The sequence below is a fragment of the Daphnia carinata genome, chromosome 2 (assembly GCF_022539665.2).
Source record: "Daphnia carinata strain CSIRO-1 chromosome 2, CSIRO_AGI_Dcar_HiC_V3, whole genome shotgun sequence".
NCBI lineage: Eukaryota > Metazoa > Arthropoda > Branchiopoda > Diplostraca > Daphniidae > Daphnia > Daphnia carinata.
The window spans coordinates 4,246,118-4,267,902 of record NC_081332.1 but is presented as its reverse complement, the minus strand read 5'-3'; the positions used below and the strand labels follow the sequence as shown (position 1 = coordinate 4,267,902).

The following is a 21,785-nucleotide window of genomic DNA, read 5'->3' as shown; positions in this document are numbered from 1 at the left end:
AGCTCCCCCTTTTTTTTCGGGAAAGTTTAGTCTAGTAGCATTCATTGGCCTTTGAAGTCCGCAGTATAAACATTATAGATTTATTAGATTCAAGAAAATTGAATAATAAAAGACGTTTTCCCGTCGATTCTGCTATTGGTCCGGTTTTTTTTTTATTGAATTTTTGTTTGCCCAGCTATTATACACATACGATAGATATTGGACAGTCTACTCGCTTTTTCAAAGATACGCCTATTTCGGTTATAGAGGCAGGTCGGTACACACGGAAATGAGTTGGCAAAAGGTCTACCATCGTTCTTGCAGACACAGAAAAGATTGACCCGTGCGACGTATACTCGTTTTCCACGTCGTTGCATTGAATGGAACGAAAGAGATGGAGGTGAATTATTTTTTTTTTGCTTTTCTTATAAATCCCGACCTGAATCGGAAGGAAGATGTAATCGAACTTGGCCGAACCCGCCTTATATAAATACATTTTTTCCGTTTTCTTTCAAATGCCAAATGAAGAGTAACTTCCATTCTTTGCCAAGAACGACGACCAGGCCAATAGCCAAACATCCGCTTTAATTCTGCAACTTCTTTTTTTTTTTTTTTCCCTCCTCCCAATTCTATCAAGTTAACAAAAACACAGACACACACAAAAAGAAAAGAAACGTAAGGAGAAAAAAATACGAAATTCTTGAAATGTTTTCAGTTTGGCGTGTTCTATTCCGTGGCGAGCCACCACCAGTCAGAAAGAAATCAAAAGGACGAGGTGACAGCGAAACTAACGAATTAGGGGCGTGCGAGATTTACAGCCGGTAATAATCGATGAAAGAAATAACCTTATTCCAACAAGTTCCTCTGGGTATGAATGACGAGCCGGACAGGGTCGACGGCCCTGGATGCCGGAAATGATGAAACTGGGGCTTGTTATCATTCCCGGCCCAAACTCTGTGTGTCTACCTTGTGGCAATAATCCAATTCCGATTACTAGATGTTTCTATTAAAAATTGGCCCTCATACTTTCCCTGCCCCCCTCCAAAAAAAAAAAAAAAAAAAAAACCAAATGTCTGCCGTCTGGGTGCGACTTGTGATCGATAATTTATGAACATGTAAATCGATAGTCTCGTAATGATCCACTGACAAGCACAAGCGCCAAACGGAAGTTTAATTTCCGCGCTGGTGTTTTAATTTGGGAAATTTCGCACCTTTAACCGAGGAAATGTATACGTAGCGAAAATGACGTTGTCATTCGAACGTGTAAAGGTTAATTGGTTGTGATGAAAATGAGGATTTGGTCGTTTTCATCTGGAGAGCAAAAAATAAAAACGTGTTCTCAACACGGTCGCAAAAGGACCTGCAGTTGACAGACTCGATTGATTAATAAGTGCCACTATTTCAGAGTTTGAGAAAACGATCGAAACAGCTGCTGACTCACCTGGTCGTGCTTATTACTTGTTAAATTGCATTCCTAAGTTTGTCGTACCGAGGGCGGGATTTTCTGACGTACATACCTTTGGTATTTCGTTTTGTTTTTAGGAGTTTCCTGCCAAAAACATAAGAGTTTAAAAGCTGGCGTTATCGAATTTCCCCCCGTTTTCTGCCAGTCGTAAATGTATTACGTGCCACGTGAAACAGAAGTGTTGCAAAAATAAGGAGGCCAAAGCAAGAATGAATGATTAGCGCTGACGTAATATTTTTTTTATTCATTTATTTCAATTTAGAATTGTTGAATGTAACTGTACGTTTTTTTTGTATGTGGAAAAAGTTCTCTTTTAGGATTTTTTGATGAATGCGTCACCGTGTGGGGCAGAACTAAAATGAAAAATGGACGTCGTTAGAGGACGAGTGATTCACACTGTAAATGTATATATTTTTTTATTTAATTCGTATTTTTGTTTCTCTTAATGTTTGATCGCCATAAAAAAAAAACTATTTTCTTTTGTAGTTTTGGAATTATGGTCTGGTGTGATGATCGATGGTCAGCGCTACAGTGAAAAGAAATTCAAGAATTCGTGAGACGACCGCACAACCGTGTAATTCATGTTTGAGTGCATCAGCGAAAAAAGGAAGAAAAATATTCATGGGAAGAAAAAATTTTCAATCGGAGAAAGTAATGCAGAGATAGCAAGAAAGTTGCTGATTCTAACCCCAAAAAAAGAAACGAGAAAAATGAATTCCAAACAAGCGAAGCAACGAGCAAAACTATTGTTAGATAATTGGCCTTGACAGGCTTTACCTTACGACTTGCTGTTAGGATCGTAAAGCCCCAAAACAGCTGCCTTCTTTATTCACTTGGCCCCATCTTTCGTTGTGGTGTTATTCATCAACAATAGTCTAATGTTGAAAGTGGGTTTGCTTTTTTTTCCCACAAACTTTCTTATTCTTTTATTCATGTTGTTTTCTTTAAGCACGTGCCATTTCCTTATGCGCTGAAATAGATTGACTGCGTATAAATTTTTGTTTGAATACTTAAACTGAAGGCTCTTTTCCGTTTGAATAAAAACCCATCAGACGTCCTGTCGAGTTGGCACAAAGAACGGCCTGCAAAGCGAATAGTCCTGGAAATAGCTAGTATACTATCACTAAGCCCGATATACAACGTGACGAAGCAGAAGCTGTCTAGTAAAGAACAGTTGAAGCATGAAGGTAAACAGGCTGCTGTCAAATGAAGTTTTTCGCTCAAATGTTTATCTTGCAATTTTCTTGGTACAATGGCAACATTTCCGAATCTGTCTTTTTTTTTCTATGAGGAATAAACAGCGAAAATAAGCTATACCTTAAGTCTCTCCGTGATAAGGTTGATCCCTTATCACTGATTTATCATGAAGGTTTATTGAGAATGCGCGTGCAGTCTCCAGAGATAAACAGAAGGGACACGTTTAATGGGAAAAGTCTGCAGTCGACCCATTGCTATTTTTTCGTTTTTCAGGGAAATCGATGGTGGCGTTCGTAGCGGCGATTTTGAAAAACAAAGTTAGTGCAGTGCTAACAACAGTAAACGAGCAAAGACTTTATTGTTTAAAACTACCGCCGCTATGCTTTCGGTTTTCGGAAATCAGTCACTAGGGGCGCTCTTATACAATTTCGTCGGAAAAGCAGGAAGGGTGCGGAATAACTGTCGACTGCTGAATTTTCTGTTTTTAGTGTCACATCTCGTTGTCTTTGACCATCTCTTAATTGGCAACGTGTGCACTAAATAACCTACGACTTTGTCCATGCTTATGGACTCTTAAGCTATTTCATTAAATGTAAGTTGTATAGCCATGATTTAGAGCCTCCGTTTCCTTGTTCTTTAACTTATCTGTGTTACCTTTGTAAGTTATTAAAGATAGTGCTGATTAAACATTCTTCAACCGTCGGATTTCAGCTTAGATATATCTTTACACATCCATTTACAAAATTTGAAAGTTAATCCAACGGAATCCTGTTGCAATGCCGGTTTCAATTCAGTCATTATCGTCGCATTTCAGGTATTCCAAATGGTTGAGTTGTATGTAGCATAAAGTTAATAATTACATTGTACTAAGTGGCAAGTTACTCCACCGTCTGCCCTAATGTGCATGTGTTTTACTACGTGATCCCCGCATGTCGGTAGCAAGGCGAGAGAGTGTGTTCCTTGGAAAAGGTCGCTATCAACCTCTTTATTTAAAACCCACTCTTTGTCCAGCTCCTTCGCCGAGTAAGTCCGTCCTTTTCTGTAGATGCTCGTTCAGTTCTTCTCCTTTACTGCAGAACCTACTTCACCGTTGTAGCAAATAATCCACAACCTACATCCGTTTCTTTCTCTTAGCGGTGCTTTATTAGCAGAGTGGAGTTGTTGGCTGGCAAAGTAATGGCCAGTTTTAGTAGTCTACGTTCTCAGCTTCCTTACTGTCACGTTATCTATATTCTGGGCGACTGTTACCTTAATATATTGTGGAGATCAACTATGTGGGTTGATATCGTTGAGAGCCAGTAACGAATGGAACGAAAGATTTCGTTCTTTTTTAGATCTTTTAAAACAATCATTAGTTTTTGGTCTGTATCGATCGCGTGGTTCAAAACCCATTTTAAAGAAAACGTTTTCTGACATATTTCTTGTTGCCATCTTCAAAAGTAAGCATCTCATTCTACACATTCACTCGAATCAATGAGCGGTAGGACATTTGTGTTACGTTTGATGACCACTGATGCATGAAGGCAAAGGAATCCTATTAGGAATTCACACAGCCTTTTAGAGATTGGATTCAGCACTGCCACATCAAAGACCGCAATTTGTTTGCACAAACAAGTTTGCCAGGCAGCAACCAAGTTATTTTACGGTCGCGAGCGTTCGCTATCTCAGTGCACGATGCGATCGTCGTCCTTTTTCTTTTCTGCTACGTGCGCAATCCGTGAGTTGTCACGAGGGCTTAAGATACGTTAAGACGATGAGCGAGACAGAACATTCGAGCGAAAAAAAAAACCGCGGTAAATCAAATACAAAATTCAAGCATGCTAGATTGCTCTTCAGAAGTATTTATTAGACAGCAATAATTGGTTAATTAGGCAAATTCTTTTTTCTCTTATACTATAAGCAATACCTTATTTCGGATTCGCTAGCTGAGTTCTAGTTAGAAATGAAGGGTATTATAATATGATACAAACCCGAAATCTTACAACGCGAATATGCTAACACCCAGAAAAACGATCGCCACGCAATACACCGAATGAACGACAACAAGTCTGCGAGGAGAGAAGCGCAAATTAACAAAAGAATTTTTTTTAATTTGATGGAGAAATATAGCAAATAGATCTAACACGACATCCGATAAGTCAGAGTAGCACTATTCAGGGGTTTTGTTATAAATAGTGATAGTACTGATGACGCGATATGTCACTTCATGCATCTATGTACAATGAAATCTAAACGATACGATGCGGCATTAATGCCGAACTGGTATTTAGGCATGCTTTTTCGTTTTCAATAAGAATGATCGTTCGAGTCGAACAGCCAGACTCGATGAAAATGGGGTAGTTTCGGGAGCAGAACAGCAATCAGGGCCATTATATTAATAATAAAGTGAGTCGTGTCATACTTGGTATAAAAGCTGGTTAAGACGAACCTATAACAAAAGAAACAAGTAACCAATTAGACGAATACGCACACCACTCGTATAAAATGTTTTAATTACAGTATGACGGGCACGACCGTTAGAAATTTGCGCGTGACTGTAAAACGCTTTCCATAATCTATTTGCTCCCAATGTGTTAGAGAACGAGTTTTCCCCTGATCAAGAGGTTCAAATGGTGCTCCTTTGACTATGTGCAGGAATATCAACATGAACTAGAATAACAACAAACAGTTAGATGTGGAAAGTAGTCTAAAATGGTAAAAACTATGTACCAAATTGTGGATGAGGTTCGTAAGTGTCCAAGCAACTGCTGTAGAGATGAATGGAAGGCATAGCAAGATCAAGTGGAGTAGTAAAACAGCAAGCCCGTAAGAAAGCCAGAAGCCTTTTCCATTTAACCAAGAACTATTGGGGTTGACGTCTCCATGTCCTCCAACAATCATCTCAAAAGAAGTTAACTAGTAGAATATAATGGGAAATCGAAGATGTAATGATGTAAAAATACATTAATTCAACTTCTTAAAGATGTTTTTAAAATTTGTTGACATTGAAGTTCTTAACACACAAATAGCTCTTAAATTTCGCATCGGTCTCGAACCAGAGCTTAGCTTTCATTTGGCATAAGAAATCGCAAAAATACACTACCGGCAATAGCGATGAAATATGCGAATGTTTCCCTTCTTTCGCTCTTCTTGATGTTTTGAAGCAAAGTCCTTGGGACTCTGATATGGTTACTTTTTTACAACACTCTATAAATGTCGAAAATAGTTTTAGCATAAGGGATATCAATAAACTGACACTTCTTTCCCGTAAACTCTTTCGGAGAAAAATGCACGACGTTATACTTGCCCAAGGCTAGCCGCGATGACGTATCCGTCGTCTGCAGTTATGTAGTCTGCAAGCGTGGATTGATTTTATGAAAAAAGAATGGATACCGTTTCAAAAGATAGTTTGAATTGTTCTCCTGTATCTGCGTGAGTGAAAGTAGTCGATTTGATTTTTCCACCTATCTTGAATTTAATTTCCGAAAAGTTTTCGCGTTCCTTCTTAGTTTTTTTTTTGTAAAGTAACAGTACTTTATGTTCTTCATGACAAATGTGGGGGAGGGGGGCAGGCTTTATCAGATGTGAATTAGCACATAGCATGCACTGTGTACCCACTGCTACCCTGTGGTTGTAGTGTATTTTTCTAATTGTGTATCTGGTATAATTTTTCACAGAGAGCTCCATATTCCTTTCCCGTCTGCTGATCTAGCGGCTGTAGCATATAACTCGTTGAGAGTTGACAAAGAACCAAAACGAAGTACAACAACCAAAGTTCTCTCATTAGAAGCTAATATTCTAAAAGTGTAAGTTTTTAAATTTTATTTCAGGGGTTTTGCTGTTGTAATGTTCACTATTTTTATTAGATCGTTTACATCCGGAGATACCCGGCAATTGAGAACTGCTGTAAATTCATTTCTTGATTTACTAATCCTAGTCTCAAAGGCAGTAGATGAGTTTGCACCTCTGGATTTCAAAGTTAAAGAATGTCCCTTAAAGATTTAAGTGGGCCCAGTGAAACCAGAAATACGCCTGCACCCTACAGGGCTATTTATGGTTTTGTTCTCTGGATAATATCATATGTGTTCTTGATTATTTATATAGTGTGGGCATTTGTCCCAGAAGAATGGCTTCATGTATTTGGACTGACATATTGGCCACAAAAATACTGGGCTGTTGCCATCCCAGCCTACATTTTTTTAGGATTTTTGCTCTTTGGTTTTGTGATTTATCCTAGTATAAATCTGTTAATAACACCTCCATTAAATGATTTCAGAACAGTAACCGATGAAAATGCTACATTCAGTGCAGGCAAAGGAATTGCTCCAATTACTGATGTTCCTCTCATAGACGTTTGTGAAAAATTATACTTGTAAAGTGGAACTATTGGAACATTTTTGAAATTTGAGCAACTTGATATATTTTCATAAACCTTGGTTAGATGCAATTGAACTTCAAACAAACAAGAATTTCCGTATGTTTTCCCGTGGTAAACAGGTTTGACACAGAAGGACGAACAAGAAATGGAACTTTAAAAGGCTGGAACAGATCATCGAAAAAGTCAAACTATCGCCAACTTAAACGAGAGTAAAAGGAGCCCTCGTCTGATTCCTTCTTAATCTCCAGTAAATACTTTGTTTGGCGCAGATCATCCATTAAGTGACTCGGAGTAAACGAATGTGAATACATATTAAGGGAAAGGGGTTCAGCCGAAGATTGCCCTGGAATAGGACTGGAACGTGAAGCTGAACTACGGTACTTTGAACGCATGTGAAACCAGGTTTTAAAGGAACCAAACAATTTAAAATACGTGCCAAGAGCTGTCAAGAAAGCATCCCTCTCAGTTCGTGGCTTGGACCGAAAAAGTGCCACCACATCTTCACGACTTGGCTGGGTATGAATCTCAAGAAAGGAGTTCAACATCCAGGTTAAATTAAGATGCTCTCCTTCTGGAATGCATATCTGTGGCTTCAGACTGCTGAGAATAGTGAGAGGTAACAGAAGCTCTAGCTCTGGTGACCCAAAGCTGCTGTAAAAAGAGCACGAGCTATTATGAATCACATTGTCTGAGTGGAGCACAATTTCCCTTGCCAAATTCATCATATGGTAGCTGGGTTTACGAATTTTCAAAGGCAGATGGAGATCACTCAGCTGGGTCACTACAGCCATCATTTTCACAAGCGGTCCGGTGTACGACACATTTAAAGGATTTGAAGATTTCTGAAAAGGGAAAACAAATGTTTTCCAGGTAAATTTTCTTTTTACTAATTACGAAATGATTTCCTCTGCTTACCACAGCTGCTATGTGATAGCGAATCAATTCCCGACAAGCCATACTGACATGCGGAATCGTGGTTTGTGGCCAAAGAAGACGGGCTACCAGCGGCAATGCATTTCGGTCACGCAACTGAGCTGACGGCTGTGTGGCTAAACTAATCCAGCAACGCAAATCTTCGCTCAAGACGTGAATGATAACGGCTAGCGCAGCTCTGTTGCATTCAAGCTTTGACGGTGGCATGGAGGGATCAACGTACATCCTCGCAGCATCCTCACCATCGGCGTTTAAAACCTCTTCCAAAAGGCATCGAAGATTTTCCCAACGACTGCAGGAATCCGCATCCTATGGAGTAAAACAATCACTTCGAAAGCCAACAAATTTTCTAGATAGCAAAATAGTTTACATCGAAACGGCGGGATAGGATGGACCAGTAATATTTTCTCATTGCAGCATCACCAGATGGATGTAGGCCTAAAGTCGTATAAATCAATGCCTGTGCGCGATGTAACACAACATGCTCCTTTGCTTCCTATGGAATCACAACAGGTATTCTTAAAGCAATATATTAACTTTCAAAAAAAGAAATTACCATTAAAATCCCGTAAATGACTGTATGCAAGTCAATAGCGTGGGGATACCGATTGCAATCAATGTGCTGTGAACGCAGCGCTTCGATGTGTTCCACAGGTTTACGTTTCATATAAAAATTGAAGTTTTTATGGTAGCTGTTGGGAAGAATTCGTTTTGGGGTTTGCAAAGCCTTCTTGAAATCTGGACAGATCATAACATCTAACTTGAAATTCAGCAAGGTTTCAACATCTTTATAAGTTTGCTTGAAAGCAACAACGACCCCCGCGTTGATTTCTTCGAGTCCCACTGTAATTTTCGACGTAATTGATAGCCCATTTTTCTCAGCTGAATGGAGTGTACTGCGGCGCAAAATGCGACGTTGGGAAACTTTCTGTACAACTTCTGATACTTCAGACTGTGTAGCTTTTGATTTCGCAGGAGTCGTGGATATCGTGTCAAGGGGAGTTTTGTTAACATCAAACGAAGTGAAAGTTGGTTTTTCTAGCCTAGACTTCTTTCGAGTAATCGAAATTGCTGATTGGGTGCATAGCTCGGTGGATTTTACTTTTGTATTATTATTTAGCTTTTCGGCAAAATCAGGAGGAATAAGTTGCTTTTTTTCAGACCGCCGCAACGATGCGCCATCCATCTCAGTCGAGGTTTCTAAAGGGTTTGGAATTCTAGTTGTTTGCGACCTTTTAATAGCGTCAATTTTTCCCGCGAAATTCAAATTTTCTGTAACAACATCTTTCTTTCTTGATTTGTTTTCATCCTTTGCCTGCTTTTGACTATGGACATCAGCTTCTAATTTTTCAAGGACTATGGTACAGCGTTTCATCCTGGGTTGACCCTCATTACCGTTAATGGAATCTTCTTGGGAGCTACTTACGGAATGGGTGCGTTTTAATCTGTGGATGGGGGAACTGTTTAAGGCGTCAAATTCCGTGTCAGGAGCCACAGGACGTTTATCTCGGTTCAAATTTTTCTTGTCTTCCAATGCCATACGTGTAGGGATATTATCTCGGATAGATGATTTATTTGGTGAGCGCATAGCAAGGCCAACTTTTTTTTGTGAAGAATCAAACACTTTTAAATTTCTTGGAGGGGTACTAATTTGGCTTTCTAGAGGCTTCTTGACAACTCTTGCAATTCTTTTTTTCTTTTCAGGAGAAGAAAATATGTCTATATCCAAATTTAAAGTGCCATCAGAAGAATCCATGTCAATTGCAATCACTTCATGCCTGTGTACTGGTGATCTTTCTTTCATGGGTGTAGCTTGGACAACTTGTTTTCTCATATGTTGACTTGAAACAGAATCGCTGGAAAGCACTTCACAACTTTTCTTTATGGGTGAGACTTGCGAAGTATGTGATACACCTCTAACTGGTGATTCTTGAAATCTCTTCTTTACACCAACTGCTCTAAATTTCGCAATGTGGTCACTTGGTTCTGTTTCTCTATTTTTTCTTGAACCAGAAGTTTCAGGGCTTGGTTTGAAAAAGCTTGTCACACGGGATTGACTAGACATTTCATGCTTCTTTCTGTTCTTGCCTGACAAACTGTATGAATTATTGGAAGCCATGTTTAAAAAAGAAGTTCCACTTCCACCGTAATATGTACAACCTATGTAAACCAGACAAAAGAGAAAGAAACAAGTTAGTATGTTTATGTTGTTACTTTCATAACATGCAATATTGGTCACACAGCAGGACATTTTGTACCAATGAAAAAAATTTTAAGTGTTATGGAGCAATTTATATTTCACAACAGGTACGTTACTTAAAATAGATGATAAAATCGAAATAACGTATTTTGATGTTTCAATCCCTTCTCGCGCCGCATCTTTCACTACGATTAAAAGTTTCCTACTGCTTTGAAAACGGCAGCTGGGTTGCATGTTCGTTATAAAAGCACTAAACAAGTTTCCCTTTTTGTCTTTAAAAAATTTTAATTGCAAGATTCGACTACGAACAAGTTTTTACGAACCATAAATTTATCTTTGTAATCATTATATTTTACCAAAAGAAACAAACAAATATTTGGCCAAAGTGATAAGTAACAGTGGTTAATACTAAGCATTAGACATTGGGATAAAAAAAATACATTAATAAAGTAAAATGGCAATTACCATATGTGATCTTCTTTCAGCTATTGTTTCGTTCCGTCTTATTCAGAAATTGCAGAATCAGGTAAGACGAGGTAATATTTCAAAACAAAAAAAATATAGCGAAGATAGAGTAAGAAAATTTGTTTCTATTCAATGTCGCTGGTTCTCTACCCAACCTAAAACGCACAATTTTTCCGACACTAAAAGGAATGAGACACTTTATTTAGGTCGAAACCTTGACCTTGGCAACAAAAGAATAGTTTATATATTTTGGGGGGTAGGTCATGGATAGTTTTCATACTCGGTTGGACATAAATGGTAATGATAAAAGCAGAAGCTAGGAAACTAGAAATGGCGCCATGTGCAAGATCTTCTCTCATTTTCAAAACCTTCAAAACAAGCAAAACAAAGGAATTTACCGACGAACGATCTATTTTTATCAAATACTTTCTGGAGTTCTAATAATCGATTTGAATTGTACTTGATATCATATTTGACTAAGTAAAAAATTGAAAAGAATTCTAAAAAAGATTAATAATAAAATAATAAAATAAAATATTAGTATTTTGGCATGCATTGCAACCGATTTCGCAACACTGCTCCGCGCTCTCACACCACTCTCCATCGGTATAAAAACTTGGGCACTATGGATGCGCGCTCAATCTTCAGTTTGAAAGTGCTGAACGTAGACTGTGCTCTGAACTATTTTACGGCCAAAAATCTGTGGCAGCCATTACTTGGTAGCTTTTACAAATTGAATATCGCCTCTTGCTGTCTACAGACGTCGAGACAAACCACGACATAAATCTGTGGCAGCCATGACTTGATAGCTTTCATAAATTGTGTACCATCCTTTGCTGTCTACAAATGTGAGGACGAAGCAGGACTTAGGAGCACGTGTTCGATAGCTGCTGATATCTAACGACATGATGTAAACGATGTAAGTAAGACTTCCATGACATTTTTTGACGTGGAAATGGTCCTTTTGTAATAAACAGTTGTTATTTGGCTAGGTCTATCAACTCAGGATGGATGTTTATCCCCTTTGCTGCCCAGCATGGATCTTCTTCTCGCCTGTTTGGAGGTAGGAACAGTTCTTGATTATGGTTTAATGTGAAATGTAACATTCCACCAGTTGTATTGTGCCAACGTTGACAAACTGATTCACAGTTATAGCTGGGAGTAGGCCACTAGCAATATTAACAAAAAACAAAATTGTCTTTGCAGTTTGTAAACATTTCCCTTCATTCATCCTAAACATCAGTTGTTGATTTTGCAAACAAAATACGGTCTGTTAGAAAGTCAGAACAATGTCCCAATTAGATGTCATCGACCGAGCAAGGTTGAAAAGTTTTGCCACTTTGGTATCGGCGTCGTAATCGAAAATTCCTCCATTAATGGTTTTTGGAGAATTTTCCAGCCCATAAATCAAGGCAGAATCCATTTTGAGTTTTTCCAAACCATTTGAACGAGATGAATTAACTTGTACTTGCATGTTCAAAACACCTTCAGTAGCCTGTTGAATCAAGTAGAAAGTTTTTGGTGACTTAGATGTTCAAATTGGCAAAGATGTAGTCTTGTAACTTACAGCACCATTGACGTTTTTTTCAGTGTAACTAAAACGGATGTAATGGTATTGGCTAGTCGAAATTGTATCGATTGTTTCACCGTCATCCCAAAACAAATCCCCAGCAGCTGTTTTGTCCGAGTCCAATGCCACGATCATCGTAAAGTTATTTTGACGACTAATTGTTTAGAAAATTGTTTACTGTTGCTCTAGTTGATCGATAATAATGCATTCTCACCTGAGCTTGGTGTTTAACGCTTCCAATTGCTGCGGTAAAATGTAACCTCCCCTCACATGAAGATTGATCTTGTCAAGCGGAGTGTTCCAAGTGACATCTGTACCCGATGTCTCTTCTCTTTTTCCTGTGTAATAGTCGTACCAGGTATCGGCTGGCAAGTAAGCTCCTAGTTCAGTTGTACTTGCGGTCAGCACAGGGGAAATGAGCAAGGCAGGTCCCCAAAGAAATTGGCCATCAATTGATTTAGCTCGCATATCAGTTGGGTACCTGCGTTTTTAATTAATTGATTTCCAGTTGCTTGTAAGAATTAAAAATTTTGGAAAATATTGCTTGGAGAAGAGAGATTCGTACTCATGGTAGAGAGGTCGAACAACAGTTGATCCCGTTGTGTGGCTATGATAGAACAGCGTGTAAAGATAAGGTAGAAGACGATATCGGATGTTGAGGGCGGTTCTTGATGCGCTAGCAACGGATGGCCAGACAGCTGGATCTTGGGGTGCCATTCCGATCGTGTTGTGATTTCGTGAGAAAGGATAGAAAGCGCCAAGTTCCATCCAGCGTTCGCACAGTTCTTCGGTTGTATTGCCAAAGAAGCCACAAATATCTGCACCGATGTAGGGTATGCCGAAAAGGTTGAACTCGAGACTTCCTGTTGAAAGACGTATAATGCATAATGCGTTATTTCTTCAGTTAATAAAATGCAAGCTTCATTTACCAATAATGGAACTATGCAAATCCTTCCACCGTGCCGTATTGTCCCCTAACCAATGGCCGGCATGTTTCCCAGAACTTGGAAATGTGGATCGGGTGATGACGACACCTCTTTTACTTGTAGCTTCTTGCAATCCTCTTTGGTTTCCATGGTTATGAAACATAAACAAAAAGCGTTATGATTAGTAGTCATGGCAAATGAGCATTGGTAAAATTGTTACTCGTAAGTTGGCTTCGTTTGACTCCATCCAAAAAGATTGTGAACAGCGTAGTGAAGGTGTTCGTTATTTTGTCCCTGGCGACCCACCATGCAAATGGTTTTGTCAGACAAACGTTTCGTGTCGGAGCGGGAGGCAGCCACTTAAATAATAGTTTCGATTAAAATCATTTTTGTACAAGAATTAACTGCTCTCAAAGTCATGTCGGAATTACGTGTGATGTAAGGTGGATCATCCCATTCGTTGACGGGGCAAATTAAATTCCATGGGTGTTTCTCTGGTGGGTAATTGAATGGTTTTTCCTTGTTGGTATCAAAGGCAGCTGGCTCGTTCATATCCTAAGAGCAATGGGAAGTTAACAGAGTTCACTTGTATCTTTTTTTTTTTGTCATTTCTTACAATCCAAATTCCATCGTAGGGTAACAACTCATAGAACGTTTTCATTTCCTTCTTCCACCAGACCTGGGTTTCATTTTTGAAAAAATCGGGGAACGCCGTTCTTCCATCCGGCCACACCTGTTAACATTTGTTGCTTTCACTTCTTTGTCGTCTAAATAGCTAGGCATGTTTTTTTCATTTAAAACTTACGTAACCCAGCATTACGTTATCCAGTGGCTGGCAGTCTCCTGGACTTGAACTGCAGTCGCTGTTTGGTTGTAATGTATCGTTGAACCACGTGATGTACGCTCCTGCTAGCATAGCGTTGGTGTGAGGGGGATAATCCATGTTAGTTTTTTCAGTGTTGATAGCGGGATCGAGAATAGGAATAAAGCGCAATCCCTCAGCTGCCTGCTCTGTCACAAAAATAGGCAAGTCGATGAAAGTGGGGCCCAATGTAAAATCAGCTTGATTGTCCATATGGTCAATATCGGCGTATTGAACATCCTAAAACAAATAATTATTTGTTTTTCGTTATTTAACACTACTAGCTATCCCAAAATTACTTGTGGAATTCCTGCGTTGCGTGTCCTTTCTACCACTTCGCGAATCTCGTCTGTTCCAGTGTAACCGTAACGACATATTTGAAATCCCAATGACCTGCGGGTAAAGAAAAATTACATCAGCCGTTGATGTAAAGTAACTAAACGACAGAGGGCAATACCAGTAAGCGGGCATCATTGTTCGACCGATAACTCCTGTGTACTGTTTAACAACATATTCGGGTTTTGGACCGAGGAAAACAAAGAAGTCCAAGCCACCGCCGATAGTGCGGTAAGTCAGGCCAGGATAAGGGAGGGTTGTTACGTCTAAAATTCAAAACGATTGCCATTTTGTGACATGTCCATTTTTCCTTGTATTTTAAAAATTAACTCACCAATAGCGTGACTATTGTAGAAAAAGACACCATGAGATGACCCATCGTCTTCGCTCACCATGTAAAACGGATGTGATCCATACAAATTCATTTCGCCCTTTTAAAAAACAGATTAGAAAATATTCGAATAACAATGTGTGTTGCAAACTTACGTCTCCTGGTGGCTGATCGCGAGCAAAAATGGGATGCATTTTGTAGTTCATGTTGTGTGCGAACGAGTCGTGGGTATTTTCTCCGATACCGTACAGGTGTTCACTTGGCAGGGCAAACGTAATCATGAGAAACTGTTTGGCGATTGTGAGTCCTCCTAATTTCGTGTCTAAACTGTCGATAAAATGTAAAATTCCCCGTCAAATTAAAATCGCTCTTTCTTGCGTAAATTTGTGGTGTTTTGCTTTACATGATTTGATCAGTTGAACGTCTTGTGATTGCGAAATCAAAAGGCCCTCCCTCGGTGCTGTCCGATATTTTAACGATGTAATCGCTCGTATCAGATGGCGCTGACGGTATTGGCAAGTTCAGTCCCACTGGAGGTTGATTGCTTTCGATGGAACTTCCGTCTTGGTAAAACTTTAAATCGAAACATGTGTTACACAGACATGACAAACTTTTGAAGAAAGGCGTATTTGAATGGCTATACTTACTGAAAAGCGAAGCATTTTGTCCCCGTAAAAAGTGACCTTAAATTTAACTTTTTCATAATCACCGCCGTACAAAGAAGGGGTTTCTTGGCGTCTTTGAAGTTGGTGTTCAATGTACGTTCCATCTCCTGCGTAAACGGTCGAATTGTGCTTGAAAAAAAAAAGGAAAGGATAATTAATTCTAATTGAATTTAAATAGTTTTTTTTTCTTCCAATAAGATTTTCAATTGTTGTGGGGATTGAATTTGACTTTTAATGTAAAAAAAAAAATACCTGGTAGCCATACGATTTTGAACCGTCTAAAGGCAAGTAACATTTGACGTTTTCGCCGGCGTCGTCATAAATGCAGCCTTTTGATTGGCAGAATGCGCTGTCTAGTTTCTCGTCATTCTCAATTTCCATTAACGGGAAACAGGCGATCCTATTGCCGAGGTCCTGTTCGGCTTGTGCGTACACGATGATGATGGGTATGATGACGGCAGCAATCAGAACCACTATCAATAGCGTCCACAAAATTTCTTTTCGTATTTTAAATTTTGGCATTTTTTCTTTAACTTTTCAATTCAAAGAGCCGCAACTCTACTACACTCAGCTTTCACGCCTTGCAAGTGACTCGAGTAACTCGCTGTTCAATGATTTAGGGCTCGTTTTCTTTTTCAGTGGGAACTTATCGCTCAAGCACATTGGAATCACACAATCTTATCGCCATTGTCCAGCATCTTATGTAAACTGTACTTTGGGGGGGGGGGAGTTTTGCACCTTTTTTTTAATGGTCAGTATGTTCGAATGTTAAATTGGGACGAGTTACCTAATTGGGACGACTATTAATTCTAAAATAGGATGATGTGGGAAAATGTCTTACGCGAGCAATTTTTCATATATTTTTTTTTTTTTGCCATTGACCCTCCATATTTTAAAACACTGAGTCATTTTTTAATCAGTACGTACAGTCGTCTTGGATAACAATGTCAGATCGATAGCAAACTTGTTTACTTTTGTTAAGTTTTCATTTTTTTTTTGTCGGGCTGTCTCACCTGCATTCCTTAGCTTTGATGCTTGAAACATGGATATGGTTGTGGCTTCATATGATTCCTGCAAAGGTTATAATTGAAATTATTAGCTTCTTGTTTGCATTTCGTGTTTAAAAAAGAATTTGGTCCAAAAAGTTATTTTATGAGTTGACTGTATTGTCGTGTACTTGATAAAACTAGCTCTGGCTTTCAAATTTATGACTAGTTGGAATCTTGTTATCTGTACCTGTTCAGTCGAATGATTGTCTAGATAACAGCCGTCGGTAAGCTGTTGTTTTCGTTGAGCGAAATTAAACCAGACTGAGGTTTTTCTTGTATCAATATTCATCCCTTTTCATCTTACATTTACGGTAGCTTTGGCACAATACGACGTCACATTTTATGAAACAGCGGGGGATGTATTTTGGTACGACGTAGGCGGACATTGCTGCCAAGTTACGATATCGTGCGTGTCGTTCCGCACAAGTTAGGGTACGCGATATTTGAACGATAATTAAAAGCCAAACACTAACGAAAATTGGGTGGAGGAGGTTTCACTTAGAGCCACTTGAAACGAAAGTTCCTAACACAAGTTTTACCGACGCCACACTCGTCCGTGACCGTAATCTTTTAGGTATTGTTCATTTTATGGTTGCGTTTTTGTTTAACATTTGTTAACTGCGCATTTCATTGGCCACTAAGGTTTCCTTCCCTTACCTCTTTTTGCCTTTCTTGGAAAACGTTGCGTTCGTCATGTTGAAAATCGCAGCTGATGCCCTGAGGAATATTTTTTCAAACATTTTGCTGTCCCCTCATGATTTCCCACGGTCTGGACGGGTTTTTGTTTTCGTTTCTAACCCTGCCTTTTTGTTTAAAGGGTTACCAACCTCAGGGCGACACTCGTTTCTTCGTATAGTTAAAGACACAGTAAACATTTGGAAAACAAAAAATATTTTCGAATATGGGAATCTGATACTTGGTTTATTCGGGCCATTAATCGAATACCACAACATAGTCTTCATTCATAGAAAAATTGTAAAACAAAAATAAATTTTTGCTTGTCTCGTTGTACTCGTAACTGGTCGTTTCGACATCTACCCCATTTACGGAAATCTTTGTCGGTTCGCTCGACCATCCCATGAATTGAACCGTATCCAAAAGCTGGGGGATCCCATTCCAAGCATCAGCCGATCCATTTTCTACTTTAATATTCAACGTTTCCTGTAACGATGATGTTGAATCATTAGGAATAATCCATCTGTTGTTTGATTGTCATCTTACCCTGTTCAATTCGAACGTATTGATCTGATAACGACCATCTTCAATCGTGTTGACGCTCTCCCCATCGTCCCAAAACAATTTACCGATGGCGTAATTGTTTTCATTGAGTGCCACCAACAGTTCAAAATTATTTTCCCGGCTAAAACAAATTTTAACACTTGTTAACACATGCGATTTTTTAAAAGGAAATCAACTAACCTGATCATAGTGTTGAGGGCAGGTTTTTGAGCGGGAAGAATATAGCCACCGCGCAGGTGTAAATTTATGTAATCGCGAGGAGCAGAGAATGTTGTGCTACCTGAAACTGTTATTCGAATTCCCTGTTGTAGCCAAAAACGTGAATTGTAAAGCAATTTTGGAAACGTTTTAAAATACGCATTTCGTGCCGCTCACCGTGTAATAATCGTACCAAACATCATCGGGAAGGTAAACATCAACTGAAGTTTCTCCTTGTCGTAGTACAGGTGAAATCAATAATGCCGGTCCCCACATGAATTGCTTGTCGATTGAACGGGCGTAGATATCCTTAGGGTATCTATAGCGAAAAAAGATGTAAGCATTGTGCACTTAGTAGATTCAGAAAAAAAAAATAGGTCATGATTTTGGGGCTAACTCGTGATAAAGAGGTCGGGCGACAGTGCCTCCAACAGTATGACTGTCGTAGAAGAGCGTGTAAAGGTAAGGCAGGAGGCGGTAGCGAATGTTAAGAGCTTTGCGACTAGAAACGGCAACCGTGTCAGGCCATTGGCCGGGATCTTGTGGTCTGAAAACGATGGCGTTGTGATTGCGGGAGAAAGTGTAAAAAGCACCTAGTTCCATCCAGCGCTCGCACAATTCCTCGTCGGCGTTTAAGATGAATCCGCAAATGTCGGCCCCGACATAAGGAATATTGAACATGTTAAATTCCAACATGCCTGTTTTTCAAACACAAAATGGCTAAACTATTTGATTTTAAAAATAGAAATAAATTTTTTTTACCGATGATAGAGTTAGCCATTTGTTTCCATGTCGAGTAATTGTCGCCCAGCCAATGGCCCGCGTATTTGCCGCTTCCAGCAAAAGTGGAACGCGATAAAACCATGGATCGTTTTCTAGTTAAAACTTGACGTACAGCACTTTGGAGGGAGATTCGAAAATTAGTGATATCTTTCATAACTCATTGCAGAGAACAGCGTTTCAAAGGATACCTTTGGGTTGCCATGGCATGGGAATGGCCGTAGAGACTATGAACTTCATAATGGAGGAATTCATCTTCCTCACCAAAGAGTGACGCCATGCAAATGGTCTTTTCCGAGAGCCTTCCAGTCGCGCCAACATTAGCAGCCACTTTTCGAATTTTCGTGACAACACATTAAAGCATCGTATTGCGAATTTATGGGCTTAATGGATTTTACTTGTTTCATAGGGTGGGTCATCCCAACGATTAGGCGGACATTTCAGTAAAGTTCCAGTCAGAAAGTTTGAAGGTTCATTCATATCCTGCGTCGAAATTAAACGTTTAGGAACAATATGCCAGGCCATAATGTGAAAGGTTATCTCACGATCCAAAGAATATCGAAATTCAGTTTTTGTTCTTCGCGGAAAAGACGAATTTCCTCTGTCCACCATCGTTTTGTTGCGTTTTTCAAAAAATCTGGGAAGGCAGTTTGTCTTCTCGGCCATACCTTTTTTATTTTTCAAAAAAAAAAAATATTGAGCTTCTTGTATTTTTAGTTTAAAAAAAAATTAAAAAACTTACGCGACCGTACAGGTTGTTGTCATTGGCAGCCTGGTCATCCGGTTTGTACGTTGAATTTGCCCATTGCACGAATACCTTGTCATTGTCACCTCGAGTGAACGGTGGATAACGAAACGCTAGCAATCAAATTTGATGTTATGATTCTTTCGAGTCATCCAATATTTGCATTTTACACTAGCAGTTTATTTACCCGTTAAGAACTGCTTGTTTAAATACTTACACTCGTGTGCGATAGCGGGATCTAAGATAATTCCAAACCTTAGGCCGTCTTTTTTCACTTCGTCCACCAACGCAGGCAAATCCGCAAAATTAACCGGATCGATGGTGAAATCTCTCCGTCCATCCATGTAATCAATATCCGCATATTGAACGTCCTTTTTTTTTCATACCAATTTTTTTTTTCATTTTGACTTCCAACACATTTGAATTGAAAGCTTAAAGAAATCATGGTATTTACGTGAGGGATTTCAACGGCTCGAGTGCGGTCGATAGCATCACGTATTTCGCTCGTGTTCTTGTATCCCCAACGGCTGAGCTGGAAGCCGAGTGCAAAGTAAGGAGGCATGAAAGTACGTCCGATGACATCGCTGTACTGTTTCACAACGGATTCTGGCTCGGGTCCGAGGAAAACGAAGAACTCCAACATGCCACCGATGGCTCGGAACGTGATACCCGGGTTGGGCATGGTTGTGATATCTAAAGAATATACTAAAGCGAACGAGGACATTGTCCGTAAGCTTTTTGAATTTTACCCATGGCGTGACTGTTGAGTAAGAAAACTCCGTGAGACAAGCCGTCTTCTTCACTAGCCATGTAAAAAGGCTGAGCTCCGTAGACGTTCAAATCTTTCTGTATAGTGGGAAAGCAATGGGTGGGATGCCAATTAAAAAAAAAAAAATAGTAATCATTAAAATATCGAACTTGCCATGCCTGGAGCTTGGCCTCTAGAAAAAATGGGCCATATTCTGTAATTCATGTCGTGCAGTAAGGTGTCGTGAGTATTTTCACCAAATCCGTAAAGATAATGGGTAGGCAACTTTGTGCTTATCTGACAAGGCATTTTAATGATTACGTTATTTCTTTTTAATTTTGTTTTTCTATTTACCATAAGAAACTGTTCAGCGATCGTTAGGCCGCCCATTGATGTATCGAAACTGCAAACGTTCAAAAATCATGAATTGATTTAAATGGTCAGTTGTGCTGTTGTACTTACATAACAGCTCCGGATTTTTTACGAATGATTTGGAAATTGAAAGGCTGGCCCTTCTCATTAGAAATTAATTGGACTTCGTACAGGATGTTTTCAGTGACACTTGTTGTGGGTGGTGTCACCGATACGGGGGGTCGTAATCCAAACCGGTCCTCGTTTTTCGGATAAAACTGTGCGAAAAATAGCAATCCCTGCCGTTGCGAAACATTTCATTTGCTTGTGCTTAACTTACGGCAAATCCTAACGTGCTATCACTGTAATAATTGACTTCAAACGTGACTTGATCGAAATCGCCTCCGTAAAGTGAGAATATGATAGACTCATCTTCATTTCGGCGTCGGCGGATATCGATCTTGAATCCCGCCTCATCAGGGAGATTCATTAACTCTCCGTCAATCTGTAACATGCAAATCCGTTGTAAGTATAGGCTCATTAATAGGCGAAATCGATTGTCTTTTAAAGCACCTCGTAACCGTAGACGCTAGAATCGGGAAGGTAACAATTAGGGTATCCATTAGCAGAGTCCCATAGACATCCGCTGGCAGTGCAGTTCTCTTCGACCATGTTTTCTTGAGAATAGATTCCATTAATTTAAATACTCAACTTTGATGTGTGTATGGCAAACGCGCTTACTGAACGGATAACATTCTAATCGATTATTGTTGACGGATGGTGGGACTGTTGTTGCGGCCGACGTGGGGTTAGTTACCGTCGTCGTAGTTGGTGTGGTGAGTGATGTAGATGTTGTCCCGGTGCCCGTAGTCGAATTATCCGGTACGGGTAGCACGATAGGCACTACGATAGCGGTAATAATAATGGCAATCAAGACAAAGCCGAGAATAAATTTGATCCATTTGGGGGATTTTTTCAACTTCACCGTAAGACTCATTACAGGGGATTTGTGTGCCTCGACGTGCAACTGTTAATGGATTGTCAATCGTGCACGTCTTAGCAAAGGGACGCATTGAGAATCGCTTATCTTGAAATCACACTAGATCGTGATCTCGCTACAGTAAATAATAATAGAAAGATATGGACCAGATAAACGACACGTGACGTTCTTTTGGACATCTTCGTTACGTCACTTATTGGGGAACTGTAAACTTCATACGAAATTCAACGTTTTCGTGGCTTCTATTTTTGACAGTTAATTTCAAACAGATCGGCATTTTGAGACATATTGGACGATGTTCAATCTGAATGACGTGCTTAAGCGTCCGTTATTTGTGACACGTTATTTACTAGTTGCATCGCTGTTGATCTTTAAAGATAAAAACCATT

At 39.5% G+C, this 21,785-nt stretch overlaps 5 protein-coding genes and 2 long non-coding RNA genes across 7 annotated transcripts in view; 3 read left to right on the top strand and 4 right to left on the bottom strand.

Annotated features, from left to right (window-relative positions):
• Positions 1-1,641, top strand: part of LOC130686935 (uncharacterized) — a 34,732-nt gene extending 33,091 nt beyond the window's left edge. Inside the window, exon 4 of the long non-coding RNA XR_009000006.2 lies at positions 1,522-1,641. This is a non-coding gene — a long non-coding RNA (uncharacterized LOC130686935). The remainder of the gene's footprint in view (positions 1-1,521) is intronic.
• A 127-nt stretch (positions 1,642-1,768) lies between these two features.
• LOC132088592 (uncharacterized) lies at positions 1,769-2,758 on the top strand. The gene is made up of 3 exons (XR_009422094.1): positions 1,769-1,848; positions 1,931-2,331; positions 2,394-2,758. It is a non-coding gene; the product is annotated as an uncharacterized LOC132088592 (long non-coding RNA).
• A 1,708-nt stretch (positions 2,759-4,466) lies between these two features.
• On the bottom strand, positions 4,467-5,947 carry LOC130686929 (ORM1-like protein 3). The gene is made up of 4 exons (XM_057510089.2): positions 5,724-5,947; positions 5,351-5,536; positions 5,139-5,290; positions 4,467-5,069 (listed from the first exon to the last, which is right to left on the bottom strand). Exons 1-4 carry the CDS (start codon positions 5,853-5,855, stop codon positions 4,928-4,930), a joined length of 612 nt encoding a protein of 203 aa, XP_057366072.1. The 5' UTR covers positions 5,856-5,947; the 3' UTR covers positions 4,467-4,927.
• On the top strand, positions 5,941-6,767 carry LOC130686932 (uncharacterized). The gene is made up of 3 exons (XM_057510093.2): positions 5,941-6,052; positions 6,298-6,426; positions 6,487-6,767. Exons 1-3 carry the CDS (start codon positions 6,006-6,008, stop codon positions 6,623-6,625), a joined length of 315 nt encoding a protein of 104 aa, XP_057366076.1. The 5' UTR covers positions 5,941-6,005; the 3' UTR covers positions 6,626-6,767.
• Positions 6,768-7,023: 256 nt separating this feature from the next.
• On the bottom strand, positions 7,024-10,209 carry LOC130686927 (uncharacterized). Its single transcript, XM_057510088.2, has 5 exons — positions 10,173-10,209; positions 8,488-10,091; positions 8,302-8,427; positions 7,914-8,240; positions 7,024-7,840 (listed from the first exon to the last, which is right to left on the bottom strand). The coding sequence occupies exons 1-5, from the start codon at positions 10,180-10,182 to the stop codon at positions 7,187-7,189; spliced, it is 2,721 nt and encodes a 906-aa protein (XP_057366071.2). The 5' UTR covers positions 10,183-10,209; the 3' UTR covers positions 7,024-7,186.
• A 1,581-nt stretch (positions 10,210-11,790) lies between these two features.
• On the bottom strand, positions 11,791-15,838 carry LOC130686920 (maltase-glucoamylase-like). Its single transcript, XM_057510077.2, has 16 exons — positions 15,539-15,838; positions 15,269-15,415; positions 15,025-15,194; positions 14,777-14,948; positions 14,625-14,721; positions 14,412-14,556; positions 14,254-14,347; positions 13,898-14,194; positions 13,709-13,825; positions 13,524-13,647; positions 13,313-13,451; positions 13,096-13,229; positions 12,732-13,029; positions 12,381-12,647; positions 12,164-12,320; positions 11,791-12,091 (listed from the first exon to the last, which is right to left on the bottom strand). The coding sequence occupies exons 1-16, from the start codon at positions 15,806-15,808 to the stop codon at positions 11,870-11,872; spliced, it is 2,850 nt and encodes a 949-aa protein (XP_057366060.1). The 5' UTR covers positions 15,809-15,838; the 3' UTR covers positions 11,791-11,869.
• Positions 15,839-17,258: 1,420 nt separating this feature from the next.
• LOC130686963 (maltase-glucoamylase-like) lies at positions 17,259-21,412 on the bottom strand. Its single transcript, XM_057510122.2, has 19 exons — positions 21,138-21,412; positions 20,970-21,073; positions 20,737-20,901; positions 20,508-20,674; positions 20,400-20,448; positions 20,216-20,342; positions 20,047-20,139; positions 19,752-19,990; positions 19,515-19,668; positions 19,295-19,410; positions 19,098-19,220; positions 18,951-19,035; positions 18,744-18,882; positions 18,535-18,671; positions 18,170-18,470; positions 17,950-18,091; positions 17,755-17,876; positions 17,557-17,695; positions 17,259-17,496 (listed from the first exon to the last, which is right to left on the bottom strand). The coding sequence occupies exons 1-19, from the start codon at positions 21,391-21,393 to the stop codon at positions 17,269-17,271; spliced, it is 2,886 nt and encodes a 961-aa protein (XP_057366105.2). The 5' UTR covers positions 21,394-21,412; the 3' UTR covers positions 17,259-17,268.
• Positions 21,413-21,785: the final 373 nt, after the last annotated feature.

Bases quoted from the DNA above. Each gene is read 5' to 3' on its own strand.
- LOC130686920 (XM_057510077.2), bottom strand. From the start codon at position 15,808: ATGCCAAAATTTAAAATACGAAAAGAAATTTTGTGGACGCTATTGATA. The intron at 13,452-13,523 runs GTAATTCCGACA...CTATTATTTAAG, and splicing joins TGATCCACCTTACATCACAC to TGGCTGCCTCCCGCTCCGAC. The intron at 13,030-13,095 runs GTAAATGAAGCT...GTCTTTCAACAG, and splicing joins TTTGCATAGTTCCATTATTG to GAAGTCTCGAGTTCAACCTT.
- LOC130686963 (XM_057510122.2), bottom strand. From the start codon at position 21,393: ATGAGTCTTACGGTGAAGTTGAAAAAATCCCCCAAATGGATCAAATTT. The intron at 18,092-18,169 runs GTTAGCCCCAAA...TTTTCGCTATAG, and splicing joins GCCCGACCTCTTTATCACGA to ATACCCTAAGGATATCTACG. The intron at 17,497-17,556 runs GTAAGATGACAA...TCATCGTTACAG, and splicing joins ATACGTTCGAATTGAACAGG to GAAACGTTGAATATTAAAGT.
- LOC130686932 (XM_057510093.2), top strand. From the start codon at position 6,006: ATGGATACCGTTTCAAAAGATAGTTTGAATTGTTCTCCTGTATCTGC. The intron at 6,053-6,297 runs GTGAGTGAAAGT...AATTTTTCACAG, and splicing joins AATTGTTCTCCTGTATCTGC to AGAGCTCCATATTCCTTTCC. The intron at 6,427-6,486 runs GTAAGTTTTTAA...TATTTTTATTAG, and splicing joins GAAGCTAATATTCTAAAAGT to ATCGTTTACATCCGGAGATA.
- LOC130686929 (XM_057510089.2), bottom strand. From the start codon at position 5,855: ATGCTAAAACTATTTTCGACATTTATAGAGTGTTGTAAAAAAGTAACC. The intron at 5,291-5,350 runs GTACATAGTTTT...TTGTTATTCTAG, and splicing joins CGAACCTCATCCACAATTTG to TTCATGTTGATATTCCTGCA. The intron at 5,070-5,138 runs GTAATTAAAACA...CTTTTGTTATAG, and splicing joins ACGGTCGTGCCCGTCATACT to GTTCGTCTTAACCAGCTTTT.
- LOC130686927 (XM_057510088.2), bottom strand. The intron at 8,241-8,301 runs GTAAACTATTTT...TTTACTCCATAG, and splicing joins TCCTATCCCGCCGTTTCGAT to GATGCGGATTCCTGCAGTCG. The intron at 7,841-7,913 runs GTAAGCAGAGGA...TTCCCTTTTCAG, and splicing joins GCTATCACATAGCAGCTGTG to AAATCTTCAAATCCTTTAAA.